The 14,487-nt window shown below is 44.7% G+C and overlaps 1 protein-coding gene across 1 annotated transcript in view; it reads left to right on the top strand.

Annotated features, from left to right (window-relative positions):
- The first annotated feature begins 6,527 nt into the window (after nucleotides 1-6,527).
- The window catches only part of MCTP2 (multiple C2 and transmembrane domain containing 2), a 105,945-nt gene continuing 97,985 nt past the window's right edge, over nucleotides 6,528-14,487 (top strand). The window contains exons 1-3 of the mRNA XM_075431833.1: nucleotides 6,528-7,042; nucleotides 11,784-11,846; nucleotides 13,008-13,116. Coding sequence (XP_075287948.1) covers nucleotides 6,572-7,042; nucleotides 11,784-11,846; nucleotides 13,008-13,116 — 643 coding nt within the window. The 5' untranslated portion in view covers nucleotides 6,528-6,571. The remainder of the gene's footprint in view (nucleotides 7,043-11,783; nucleotides 11,847-13,007; nucleotides 13,117-14,487) is intronic.

The following is a 14,487-nucleotide window of genomic DNA, read 5'->3' on the forward strand; positions in this document are numbered from 1 at the left end:
TCTCAGCACACAGAATTCTGAAATCACAAATCGAAAGGGGTTATACTCTTATTATAACTTTCGATAGCCAAATGCTATGCTGCATAGCAGAGGTGTAATTGCCTTTGCTTGTAACTTGTACAGTGTCTCATGTGTTGGGTTTTAAGCCAGTGAATCTGTACCAGGCAGGCAGAGATGGGGGTGAATGTCCTGTGCCAGAACAGCCAGAATCAACAGAGGTTTTACAACGAGGGAGTTGCATTAGTTCCTTCCAGTTTGAACCTATGTTCAGATGCATACAGGTGAGGGATGTCTTCCTAACAGCCTCTAAAGCGTGTTCGTATTTTCAGCTACGAGGGGTTTTAAGAAGAGTGCATTAAGAAGAGTGTGGCCAGCAGGTCGAGGGACGTTCTGCTCCCCCTCTACTCTGCCCTAATGAGGCCCCATCTGCGGTACCGTGTCTAGTTCTGGGCTCCCCAGTTCAAGAAAGACGAGGAGCTACAGGAGAGAGTCCAGCGGAGGGCTACGAGGATGATGAGGGGACTGGAGCATCTCTGCTACGAGGAAAGTCTGAGGGAGCTGGGCTTGTTCAGCCTGAAGAAGAGAAGGCTGCGAGGGGACCTAATAAATGCCTACAAATATCTGAAGGGTGGGTGTCAGGAGGATGGGGCCAGACTCTTTTCAGTGGTGCCCAGCGACAGGACAAGGGGCAATGGGCACAAACTGAGGCAGAGGAAGTTCCGTCTGAACATGAGGAAGAACTTCTTCCCTCTGAGGGTGACGGAGCCCTGGCCCAGGCTGCCCAGGGAGGCTGTGGAGTCTCCTTCTCTGGAGATATTCAAGACCCGCCTGGACAAGGTCCTGTGCAGCCTGCTGTAGGTGACCCTGCTTCGGCAGGGGGGTTGGACTAGATGACCCACAGAGGTCCCTTCCAACTCCAAACATTCTGTGATTCTGTGGGTTTAAATGTTAGCTAGCGTTTAGTTGTAGCTGAAAACATACTGATGGAGTCAGACATTACGGAGATGGATGGCATGCAAACTGACCCAACCTTTTCACCTTAACTGGGTAAGCAAATGGAGTATGATGATGACTAGATTTATGAAAGTTGTAATAGGGGTGGTGGTGTGCTCAGCTGCATTTTTATCCTCTTGCTGGCTGTGAGGACGCTTCTTAAAAGCATTGACAGGGAGCATGTCAGGGTGCTTCAGTGAGCATTGTGCACTTCTGGCTGTGCAGGGAACGATTGTTTAGTGAAGACAGACAGTGTATTCCGTAATTTCAATATGTAAATCGATTTGGTTGTGTTTGCCAGTGTAGTTACAGTTTGCAATTTTGTAATGTTTTCAGAGTATCTTGCAGTATTTCTCACTTGTGGCTTTTCTGGCTTCCTGACAAGACAGTAAGTGAAGTAGAATTGCAGCATGATTTCTCTCAGCTTTCAGTGGCATGTGAAATATCTCTTATAGCCACCTGTTAGAACATCTAAAAAATCATTTAGGTCTAAATATTATAACAGTTTAAGGGAATAAGTAGGGACAGTTACAGTGAGAGAAACCAAAGCACATTAAAAAAAAAAATCCCAAGGACCATAATTAGAAGATGCTTAAGGGAGGATAAAATGCTAGAAATATTTGTTATATCAGTCAGATGATGAGCTTTGACCAACTTTCTGTCACTAATCCTTTACTTCTTGCCCTTGTTGTCCCCAAAAGAGGGAGAGACAGCAAAAGAAAAGGATGTAATAAAAATGACAGGTGCAATCAAAAGTGGTCTCTCTGAAAGAAGAGATTAAACTATAGGGATTCTTCTGAGCATTTGAGATTTAGCAACACGTTAAAGAGAAGGCTGAAGAAGATTAGCTAAAAAGATATTTCTTATTACATAAGAACTAGGACCCATTCAATTACATTAAAAACAACAAAGTGAAAATTGGTAACAGGAAGTGTTTCTCTTGGAATAATTACTGTTTGCAGCTTTTTGCTACAATGTGCCATTGGCGCAAGGAAAGAGTAAAGAGGCCAAGCTTAGACCAAGAATTTGGCAAGGTGTGCGTTTCCCTGTGGTTGCTTAGGGAATATCTGGCGATACGGTTGGCACCAAACTTCTGAGGCTGTGGAAGGAAGAGGGAGAACTTCTGGCCTGTGGAGGATAAGGAGTACGTGAACAACATGTTGGTACGGAGAACATGCTTTGAACAAGCAGTGGAGAATTTCTCTCTCTTTGAAATTAGATGTTTCTATTGATGTTGCTCAGTATGGAAAAAAGCACTGAAAAATTGCCATGGGAAGCAAGCACAGTTGTGCATGTGAATACGTGCTGGTGTGGCGTGGGGGTACCCCTGGCTCCAGCCCCACGCCGGGGAGGGAGGGTGGTCCCCGTCTCTGCTCTCCCAGTCACCTCTCCGGGGAACAGTTTGCTGGTCATGGTGGTGATGTGTGGTTTTTCTGCCTGAACTGGGGAGGTGAAAAAAGTGCCAGTCTGTCGATGGCCGATATCAGAGTATATTTGCCCTTCAGACTGTATTTACCCTTTTCAAAGATTAGAACAGATTGTATATTTATTTTTCTTTGTGTATTATAACCGTCATTTGGATTAATTTGTTTGTAAATACAATGTTTATAAAAGCAAAGTTATGGCTGCAGCAGGAGTGTAGGTACAGAGGTTCAGAGGTGGAGCATGCCTGAACCCCCTGGCAATCCAGGCATGGGCTTGCTGCTTCTGTGGCCTCCGTTCAGGCAACTTGGTGCTCCCCACAGCAGATACCACCGCTGTGTTGCCCCAGCGTGGGAGCTGGAGTGGGAGCTGCTAGGTGGCAGGTAGCTGGAGCCATCCCTTCTGTCCTGACCAAAACCCAGAAACTTTTCCCCCAATTTATTTCTGTTTTGGTGGTTGTTTTGTTTTTTTTCTTCTTCATCCACTGTAATTCTGCTCATTCTGGGTTAAATGCAAGTGGGTCTCGGAGATACAGTGTAGTCCCTGCACCATCCTTGCTGAACGGGCATTTCTATTCAGCACCTGAAGGAATGTAACTGGAAAAAAACATTCAGTGGGGGGAAAGTAACTGGAAAAATCTACAGGAACAGGTTGGCTGCTAGGGAACAAAATCTCAAAGCAAACCAAATAAAAACGACAGCAGCGGGTCATCAAAATGAGAGGGGTGGAGAATAACAGGAAGGGAATAGGAAGCAGTGAGAGCCTTGGGACGTGGATATTGTGAGCTGGGTCCTGCCTTTCCTTACCGTGTCCTTACTTCAGCAGGTTCCTGTGCCTGTAGGCGAGCAAAGCAGAGAGCACTGGCAGTAGATGACTTGTTTAAATGAGTCCCGACAGTGGTGTTTCATAATGTTTTGTGTAAATGTGTTTAGCCTAATAATACCTGTTACTGGCACATGATGTAACACTACCAAGGAAGTCTGCGGCTGCTTTGTCAAGTTTTTATTTAATGAGGGAAGAGCCCAAGTGAAAGCTGTCAGCTGATGAGAGCAAATTCAGCCACGTCTGCAGTGAGCTTGCATGGGGGATCAGGTGGTGACTGGTTGGGTAGATGAGGGGAGAGCAGTGAATGTTGCCTACCTCGACTTCAGCAAGGCTTTTGACACAGTCTCCCATAACATCCTCCTAGGGAAGCTCAGGAAGTGTGGGCTGGATGAGTGGTCAGTGAGGTGGACTGAGAACTGGCTGAATGGCAGAACTCAGAGGGTTGTCATCAGCGGCGCTGAGTCTGGTTGGAGGCCTGTAACTAGCGGTGTCCCTCAGGGGTCAGTGCTCGGCCCAGTCTTGTTTAACTTCTTTATCAATGACCTGGATGAAGAGACAGAGTGTACCCTCAGCAAGTTTGCTGATGACACCAAACTGGGAGGAGTGGTGGATACACCAGAAGGCTGTGCTGCCATTCAGTGAGACCTGGACAGGCTGGAGAGTTGGGCAGAGAGGAACCTGATGAAGTTCAACAAGGGCAAGTGCAGGGTCCTGCACCTGGGGAGGAACAACCCCATGCACCAGTACAGGCTTGAGGTGGACCTGCTGGAGAGCAGCTCTGTGGAGAGGGACCTGGGTGTCCAGCAGTGTGCCCTTGTTGCCAAGAAGGCCAATGGTATCCTGGGGTGCATGAAGAAGAGTGTGGCCAGCAGGTCGAGGGAGGTTCTCCTCCCCCTCTGCTCTGCCCTAATGAGGCCCCATCTGGAGTCCTGTGTCCAGTTCTGGGCTCCCCAGTTCAAGAAAGATGAGGAACTACTGGAGAGAGTCCAGGGGAGGGCTGCAAAGATGATTAGGGGACTGGAGCATCTCCACTACGAGGAGAGGTTGAGGGAACTGGGCTTGTTCAGCCTGAAGAAGAGAAGGCTGCGAGGGGACCTTATAAATGCCTACAAATATCTGAAGGGTGGGTGTCAGGAGAATGGGGCCAGACTCTTTTCAGTGGTGCCCAGCGACAGGACAAGGGGCAATGGGCACAAACTGAGGCACAGGAAGTTCCGCCTGAACATGAGGAAGAACTTCTTCCCTCTGAGGGTGACGGAGCCCTGGCACAGGCTGCCCAGGGAGGTTGTGGAGTCTCCTTCTCTGGAGATATTCAAGACCCGCCTGGACAAGGTCCTGTGCAGCCTGCTGTAGGTGACCCTGCTTCGGCAGGGAGGTTGGACCGGGTGACCCACAGAGGTCCCTTCCAACCTCTAACATCCTGTGATTCTGTGTGTGATTCTGTGCTGCCCCAGCGTGGGCATTCCTGGCTCTCGGGTCAAATGTGTTAGGGTTGGCATTTATTTCTTTTGTCTTCCCCCTGTAAATCTGATCATCTTGCACTTCACCCTGAGTTCAGTGAGAAAAGAAACTCCTGCCATGCCTTTGTGTGCCTCACATCTTCTGTGAGGTTCAGAAAATTGTTTTTGCTTCTCATTGGTGCTGTGAAGGGGAAAAAATGATTTCCCTTTGTCCATGTGCACTTTGATACTGGGTCTGACTTCTGGAGGTAGAGGGGAAAATACTGTGTTGAGCTGATAAATCTATAGTAGTGCTGCTTCCTATTCAGGGAAAAATTGTTACTGCCTTGTGACTGCATGTAATGCCATTAACGCTGATTAGTTTTTGTATGGAATGTAATGATGTTGACATTAATCACTTATATACCAATATAAATGGGGAGAGGATTGTGCAGCTTTAGTTACATAGTGATACTGTTAAAGCATTTATTTGTAGATGCCTGAATACTCTCCAATACGGTGGGATTAGTCATAAAATTATTTAAATAAGCTATTAAGTAACTGGCTATACAACCTCATTCAAATTTACGAAGAGTAGATTTCTTTGAAAAGAGGCAGCGATTTCTCTGTCTGGGTTTATCCAACAGTTGTATTTCTATTGCCTCTTCTGGCATTTTCCCTAGTGATCAGGAAAACAGTGACATAAGTTATTATTGGCCAACTATGCAAATATTAGAACATAAATGTGCAATGAGTTTTGGGAGCAGCAGTTATGTAGTTAACGGTATACGTATCTAAGGATATAGATGCATGCTGTAAACTCTGTGTGTGTTTGTCTTTGGGACAGGAGTAAATCTGCAGGTTTCATTACCTTTTTTCGTAGTGAGTCTTGATGATGATTTGACTGTCTCTGCTTCACAGAATAAGGATGGTTGTTAAGCTGTTAACTACAGAAGGCACCGTCTGCGAGGATATTCCTGTGCACAGAGGTGTCCGTTCGACCGCTCCCTGACGATGCAGATACAATAGATGATTTTGGCTTGGTTCTTTTCTTCTTGTCCCTCATTACTGTGTAAATGTCCAGTACGAATCAACTCAAAGACAGGAGACCACCAACAGGTTTTCAAAATCTGTAAGTGATCCATCCATCCAGTTTTGTCCTCATTTTCTCTGTATTGCCTTCTTTATGATGAAAACTAATTCTGTAGCGGTGACTTTCGCTGTCAGTGGGTGAACATAAGGGAGTGTTCTGGGGTGGCAGCTGGGATTTGTCGTGCCCTGTGTGTCCTCTTCAGTCTCAGCCACTTAGTTTGTGGAGCTGTTTTTTGTGTTGTGCTTGTCCACTAACACGTCGTGGAAGAATCCACATAGCCTAGGAAATAGCCCAAAAACCCCCACATAGGCTGGAAAAGCGTCAGCAAGAATTACGGTGCCAGCTCTGCCAGAATTTGTCGTGTGCTAGCATTATCATGATTTAACTCCCATCAGTAAGTTTTGTACAGAAAGTGTTTCAAATTTGATAAATCTCAAATTTTTGCAAATTGGGACTTGGCAGAGGAAGAAATACATTGTCTCCCCTTAGCAATCATAAAGTTGTGGGCAGACATTACCTTTTAGTGTAGGATTAAATACTTGTTCTGGCTGTTTGCCTCCTAAATAATCAAACCTACCCACCAGATTGTATTTGGAAGCATTTACTAATGCAGCACATTTTGTTTTAACTGTTTAGAAAAATGGCTGAAACTTTCAAGATGAGACAACATGAATCATCATCTTCAGCAGCTGTTCACTTTCGTGATTGACTCGCCTGCTTCCTACGTTCCTTTTAGTCACCCTGGGAATCGCTGAAGCCGTTTTGTGCGGGAGACGTTGCTGAGATTCCCCTCGCAGCAATGGACTTGGATAAGCCATCCGTCTGGGGATCCCTGAAGCAGAAAACTAGACCATTCCTGCAAAACCTCAGCATGAAGAAGACAAAGAAGAGGTCTAGCAAAACAGTGGAGAGGAAGGTCCACTCCTTGGACCGACGCCTCAGCGTGTCCGTGCCTGATATGCTGGAGGTGGAGACTGTTATGGAAGAAGAAAGGACTTACTCGAGTACTCGGGTGTTGTCGAGCTGCTCACCCAAGAGCTTCTCCAGGTCTGTCGTGGCCCTGAGGAGCAGAAGTTCGGTGAGGCTGGCGGGCGAGGACTGGCCGTGGATGCCGCAGCCGGCGATGCACACGGAGGTGACGGTCACCAGCCCGGACACACAGGTCGCAGGTGGCCCGGTGTCCACGGGGAAGAGGAGGTCCAGCAACGAGCTCTTCGAGCTGCTGCAGAGTGCCCACCTGAGCACTGCGCTGTCGGACGGCGGGGCAGAGGTGGGTGCTTGGGCATCCGCCGGGCTCGGTGACCCTCTCGGGCTCATCCTGCTTCTCCTTAATTCTCTGGGTTAAGGGGATGGAGGAGGGAGCCCTATTCAAGGAATGAATGGGGGATAAAAATAAGCATAAAACATACATGATATATAAATTATTGGAGACTAATTCAAATCATCCTTTCTGTCAATCTGGAGCTGCAATGTAACCCCGCTCCGTAATTTTTTTTTTTTTAATTTTGGCAAGGTTGTGATACCTCAGGTTTTTCAGAGTTGTTGGAATTGCTTGCTTAAGTCAAAAGTTGTGGCAGCCCTCTGAGCTCTGAAACGTGCTACTGATACATTTGCCATATGATCCTTTTAATTAGTATAGCTTTACTAGGATTGCTGTATAGCAAAATCAATTTACCATCTGCCCGCTCACGATCCAGCTGAAGGCAAGAGGTGAAAGCTGATGGGTGAGCGAGGTGAACTCTGCCTGTACCTGGAAGTAACCAAAACCAGCACGTGATGGAGAACGGTGAACACATAGCATCGTGCTCAGGGCTGTCCTTTGGGTTTGCATCGTGATTAATTAGAGCAGGTTGCAAAACCAAAACATTTCCTCTGCACTCCCCGCCTTGTCCTCCTCCTTCCCTTTCCTTTCACCTTTGCAGTCAGTGTTTCTGTGGCTGGACATACTGTCCCAGGAGGATCCGAGTCCAGTGTGCTTCAAATCTGACATGAAACAGTAATTCCTGCGTGGCCTGAGCAAGTGGGGAATCCTGGGGAGTTGCATGATGGCTTTGTAATATGGACAGCATGTGAAGACTGTAGCTGCATGAAACATTTTAGGCAAAATTTTTTTATTTACATTTTGTGGAAGTGTATCTCCCTCTGTTGAGTTTTCACTGGGAAGGTTAGATTTTGAACTTCGTTTTGAGGCCTTTTCACCCATAACTTCGATGTTCCAGTTATGGTAGTAGTCATCCGAGATGCAAAAATGGGAAAGAGACATTTTGGTTTGGACTAGGTGACTCACAGAGGTCCCTTCCAACCCTGAACATTCTGTGATTCTGTGATTTCACGGGTTAATTAACATTTTTTAACTGTATGTTCAAAATGACAGCTAGTGCTGCTGTGGGGCAAATGATCCTTTCTGATATGAAACTGCTGCATCTTGAAGGTCTGTGTATTGTTATCAAACCGGTGTTAGCTCCTGGTCTGTTGTGGTGCAGAGTGTCAGACTGGTAGTTAGTGACCATCACTTCCAGTTTTGTGTTGTTAAATCATTGACACATTGGGTTCAACTCACTGGAGTGTACCATTATTCAGGGGTCTGCATAAGAAAAATAGCTAAAATAGTATATAATTTTGCTTCTGTGCTTGAACTTTACTCAAAAGTTGTAGGAACTCACTCAGTGTATGGCAGATTGAACGTGATGAGCGTCATTATTTTAGGAGTTTTTTCCAGGTTGTTTTAATGATAGCAGCAGTTCTTTCCTACTGTTGTAGACCAGAAACTCTTAACCTAAAATTTACTGCAGCATCACCAAAGTTAATCCTAAATCCTGCTCCGACTTCAGGCAAACTAAGTGCTTAAGGAGAAGGAGGTACCTGTACAGTGACGGCATAGCTTGACTTCAAGTTTCGTCCATAAGCACAGTCTGAGTCTGGCTTATTCTCTGCAGCATTTAGATCTTTCCCAAATTGTGTATTTGTGTATGTGCTTGTGTGTGTATTTGTGTATGTGCTTGTGTGTGTATTTGTGTATGTGCTTGTGTGTGTAAGTCAGTTAATATTTACTTTTATACCAGATATTCTCAGTGTGTGGTTATCCTACCTTCCTTCCTATAATCTGCCTCCAATTACAGCTGTTAAATGCAGAAGGAGATAGTTTTGTTTTTCCTAAAGACTACATAGCAGAGAGCAAAGCAAAGTAGAGACAGATAAGGAATATCGCATAAATTTTATTATGTTGAAGTTGAATTTAATAAAAACATCAATATTCAGCTTTTCACATACTTCATTGAACAGCTACAGAATTTGTGCTCTGTGAGCCTGGGATGGGGACAGCTTATTGCAGAGGTTATTGGTCTCCTATGACTGGGTGAGGTTGCTGTTGAGAGCGCGACAGTAGCACACATCATTCTTTTGTGAGCATCATTTACTGATCAGTGAGGTAAATGAGAAGGAAGGCAGATCCCTGGAATAAAAGAAACCAAGAAAAGCAAAAATGTAGGTTGAGCTTTTTTCTCCCGGAATTGCTTGTCGCATGCCACCTACTCATTTCCTGGTTAGCTTTGGTCACCCAATATCACCAGATGCTTTCCAAGCCTCATGCATGAGCTCAGTGTGGGCTTGTGGTTTTTACACTCGTCTGAACTGTCGGTACAGAGCTGTCGGTGCTCGGAGCGTGCCAGCTTCGGTAAAGGCTCTTGCCACAGGTCCCATCTTTCCATTTGCAAAGAGATTTCCTTGATCTGTTCTCTGCTGCAGCCCAGCGAGGCAAATCTGGAGGGGGAGGAAGCAGCTGAAGTCGCGTTGAACCCCTCGCTGACTGATGCGGGTTGCAAAGGGCACCGTTAATGCCGCTTTTCTGCGGCTGGGTTTTGTCCGTGGTCACGCGTCGTTGCTGAAGTGCTCTAGCATGGCTTCTTCGTCATCTTGCAAACACAGTGCAGTGAGTCGCCGGCAGCCCAAAGCCTCGTCCCGCCGCTGATGCACTCGGTGCCCTTCTGTTTTGAATCATTCTTCTGCAGAAAACGAGAGGAGATAGAGGTTGTAAATCTTGTCAGGAGGAACACTTGGTATATATTTATTTATAGGCTTTTGTCTGATTTGTTTTTACACGGATACACTTAGGCCTATGACCTGCTTGGTGGATGTGGCCACGTTTGTTTATACTTTAAAGTTCAGAAACATCACTGTAGTTAGATAAAAATCAAGATTTCGGGACCATATTTTCAGCGAGGCTTTTGGCTGTACTCAGTGATCTCATTGCAGTTAGCTACCTAGAATGATAGCAATTTTCGTTATATGGAGTTAAAATGAAAAACCAAGCTCTTTTTATTTAAAATTATAATCTTTGTTAAAAATCTGTCGATGTAATGCAAGTAATCAAAAAGCAGAATAAAGACAAAGTTATAACTTTGAGGGTAATTTTTTTATTATAAATGATATCAAGCTAGCAGAGAGGGTACTTCTTTATAATTTCAATACAGTTCTTTAATTCTATGTTTATGCCATGCAAAACAAGCTGTAAAGAGAAACCATTATCAGTGCCAACGATGTTGCCTGAAGGAGATTCCTGTGAAGCCAGAGACTGTGAGAAGTGCTAGGTTTAATGCACACAAGTGAGATTTTATGCATACTACTCAGGAAATTCAAAGTTAGGGTTCCCTTAGCAGCTGTAACTCAGCTCCGTTGTGTGAGAAAACTCTTCTGCTGCTCTTTATGATGATAATTTTTCTACTTTTAATGTATTTTTTGCAAGGTGGCCAAGTTACGATTACTGTGGGAACCATAATGTTAAATTTTGTCTGTCATGCAAGTGAAATTTTACTTGCAATGCTGGATTACTGTACTTCCTGATATGTAATATATGTATTTTGGGGGAGAGGAAGAGGAGAAGAATGACACAAAAGCGTATTTGTTTCAGCATATCAATGTATCTAAGATATATGATCTTTGGTGCAGGAGCAGGCTCTTTTTTTCTGATGTTTGTATAGTTCTCCACACAATGCAGCTCTCATCTGAGCGATCTGGATGGTACAACACTGCACATAATAACATTTTCACATGAGGATCGAATTCCACCTCTGTGCATTTCTGGAGACTGAGGTTATTCTTAGCATAAATCTTTGTATTTGAATGGGCTGTGGCTGCCCTGCATTAGACCAAAAGAGTTGCCCAGGCACGTAGGTCCTCTTCGGCTAAAATGATGACCTTAGACTGCCCTAGCAGTCAAAACAGCGTCAGAGGTGTCTTGACCGATGGGTCCCTTCTGTGCGTCCAGACAGTCTAGGCACCGTGCCACCGTAGCCTCAAGTTTTTGGATGAATCAGTATTTAGAAAGAAATGCTTGACTTCCTCTCCTATGCTGTGCACGAGATGAAATCCTTTGGATCTTCCAGTTACTGCAGAAAGTGGTGGGAAGTACACGTCCAACATCTTTTTTCCCTTTCCTTTTGACCATTTCTTTCTAATTTTTTCCCTGAGCTTTTTTTTTTTTTTTTTGAAAAACAGACAAACCAAAACTTTTCCTGGACCTTGCCTTTTGGGCGATGAAGGACAAATTGTAGTCAAGTGAGAGAGCAGCCTGCTCTCCGACCCCAGGATATTGCTGCTGCTGCCAGCTTTTCTGGCGTTTTGTATTTGATCTTAGTGAGGACGTTTGAGGATTCAACAAATAAAATTCTGCTTAGGAATCGGGGTCAGCATTGCAACGCTGACTGGTAAGTCACCAGGTGCGATAACCTTCAGGCATCAGGAGAGTTTGTGGTTAAGGACCTTCAGCACTGAAAGCACAGGTCTTTACTGGGGAGGAGGAGAATTTGTTCCAATAGCTGGAAGCAGGCCCTTGTTTTTTAGATTAGGCTCAAGAGACTAAGTACAGTTACCGTAAAACAGGAAGAAGAAATACAGATCTAAATTATGGAGGGGGAGGTTCCATAAGCAGAAGAATTTCAGTGGTTACACATGTATGAGTATTTTCTCGATCCCTACATTACTGTTGTCTAATTCACTGTATCTTTTTTTTATAGTACTCATGTGGAGAAATGGATATAGACTCTTCCATATCGTCTCAAATTTTTGATGATCAGGTGGTAAGTCCTTTCATTTAAAGCATTTTGAAACTTGATCAGAATTTTTGGGGGAAGCACAGTTTATTTTAGGTTCAGATTCTTCACTTTCTTGCTTTTTTAAAATTTAAAAACCCAGCAGATGAAGAAACCTTCTATAGGTTTCCCAAGTGTGGTTTTATTTTGGTTTGTTGGGGATTTATTTGTTTGTTTGGGGTTTTTTGTCTTTTTTTTTGTTTTTACTCCAGTAGTACAAGGCAGTTGCTGATGTTTTAAGTAGGCCCAGATGTTCTGGATTTCTTGTAAAGTATTCTGTAATTTCTGTGTTGCACTGGTAACTGATGAAAGCATCAACATAAATGCTCGACTAGCAGCCCAGGAACAAAATGGATTAAAATAAAGGCAGCAAATGCCTTAATGTGGCTGTAGGGTTTGACAGACAACAAAACCCCAGTTTTAGAGCAGCACGAAAAGGCACTGATAGTTTGGACACGTGCTCTTCTCACGTAAAGCATATTTGCCTATTCCAATGAACGTCTCTACGTGTGCCCTCTGATACAGAGGCTGTTTTCACCAGACGTGCCGGCTGGATGATGCTGATGCTGTTGTGCATAACCCTGACAGCATCTCTGAGCAAGAAGTCTCTCCAGTTTGCTGCTGCAAAACCTCACGAGTAGCATTGAATGCCCACTGCTGCGTGTCTCTCCTTTAGATCTGTGTAAAGAAATGCTGTCATCTCAGTAGCAATAATGTGTGCTTCCTCATGAGTTCATCAGAGGAGAATGAACGGACTCGATGGTCCTTACGGGTCCCTTCCAGCTTGAGATACTCTATGAATGCACAAGAAACAGCTAGGAAAAAAAGATGCAAGAAGTCGGTAGGATCTGGAAAACCTGTGCGTGCATTTATGATTGTTTAATATTATCACTCATTTTCAGGTGTAACCCTCCTTGTGTTACCCCTTGCTTTGCTGAACATATGATACTGATAATTAGCTATTTACATCATGAAACAAAGCCTGGGAAAGAAATCTTTTGTTTGTTTGTTTGTTTTTTTCCTTTCTGTAAAAGATTGCCCTAAGGAAAGGCGAGAACTTTGTCCCTGCAAAGCCAAGAGAACGCCTGCTTCATTCACGGTCCGGTTCAGGAGCTGTGTGGTGGTGACCGATGTCTTTGTTCTCCGTAGGCTCTGGAGGAAGCCAACGATTGCTTGAGCGAGCTGCCCAGCCCCTTTGCCTACCTGCTGACCATCCACCTGAAGGAGGGCCGGAACCTGGTTATCAGGGATCGCTGTGGTGAGCCCCGCCTTCCAGCTGGTTTCCTTGAAAATTCGCAGGGCTCTCCTTTCACTGACGTCAGTTTGGCAGCAGTTGGCTTCTTTGCTTATCTCTGATGCAAGAAGTCATTGATTTGTGTCCCTTGCCCAGGTCAGACCACTCAGTGATTGGGTTTGTCCACCTTAGGTACACAGGGGAGAGCTGCCATCTGCCTGCTGCTCCTCCTGCCTGGCTGCGCAGCTGCAAAGCATCTTCTGGGCTGGGCTTAGCATCTGTACCTATTCAGGAGCTGCAGAGTCATTGGTCTCGAGAATTTCTATTTGAGCTTAAAAAAAAAAAAAAGCCAAAGAATGTTTTGAAATTTATTAAATGCTGGAGCTGTTCTAGGAGTGCTTTTTGGGGTTATCTGCAAAGATTTTAATAAAAGGGAAACCATGGGAGCAGGGCTGCAAGCCAACAATCTCCTCTAATCTGGGAGGCAACCTCAGGAGGACAACATTAAAAAAAAAAACTTACCAAACAAAGGAAAAGATTTGGGGAACTCCTGGAAAACCTGTGTGAAAGTGCCTGCTGTTAGCCTGGCTCTCTTTCAGGCTGTTGCAACAGGGAGTAAAAGTGCTTGTAAGGGTCCAGTTTCTCTGCTTGTCGTGGAGGGAAGAGCTGTCTTGGAGGATCCGCGGAGTTTTGTAGGGCTCTGCAGCAGCAGCTGCTTCAGGACCTTTGATCTGAACCTGTCAGAGAGCTCTTCCGTGTGTCCAGTCTTTCTGCATTTTAGATTTATTCTTTATTTTGTATTTTTTTCTGCATGTGGAAACAGTTCTGATGCTTTTGCATTGCAAAATGTATGAGCAATTTCTTTCTTTTGAGATGAAGCAACAGGGTTTATTCATACGGGTTTAAAGAAAATAAGCTTACAAAGCCTTAAAAGCCTGTGAAAGTTTCCATCTGGAGGAACCTGTATGGATTTAGAAACCTTCCTGCATGCACTGCTGGTTGGGGTTTCCATTATCTATTATCGCTGTTAACTTTTTCCCTGCTGGTTTTTCTTGTCTTCACCAAACAGTAACTCCTGGCCCAAGTGTATGCTGCTTTTTCCTCCCAGCTTTTGGAAGGAGTGAGTGAATACTTAGATTAAGATCTTCTCTCTTTAAACAGAAGCACGTATTTCCTGACAGTGTTGCAGTTCATCAGATTTACTAGCGAGCTGCACAAGCCAGGACACATCCAGCTGCCTGTACAGAAAAGATGCTATAAATGAGCAATTCCAGCAGAGCAGTATTTCTAAAGACAAAGCATAGTTTGCTCTAGGCTGTGTTTTGTTGCGTAAGAAAGCAAATGCTTGTCTTAGTGAAGCATTGGATAACACCTTGAAGCAGCATAAGCAAGGGG

This window comes from Opisthocomus hoazin, chromosome 10, assembly GCF_030867145.1.
Source record: "Opisthocomus hoazin isolate bOpiHoa1 chromosome 10, bOpiHoa1.hap1, whole genome shotgun sequence".
NCBI classification, from domain to species: Eukaryota; Metazoa; Chordata; class Aves; order Opisthocomiformes; family Opisthocomidae; genus Opisthocomus; species Opisthocomus hoazin.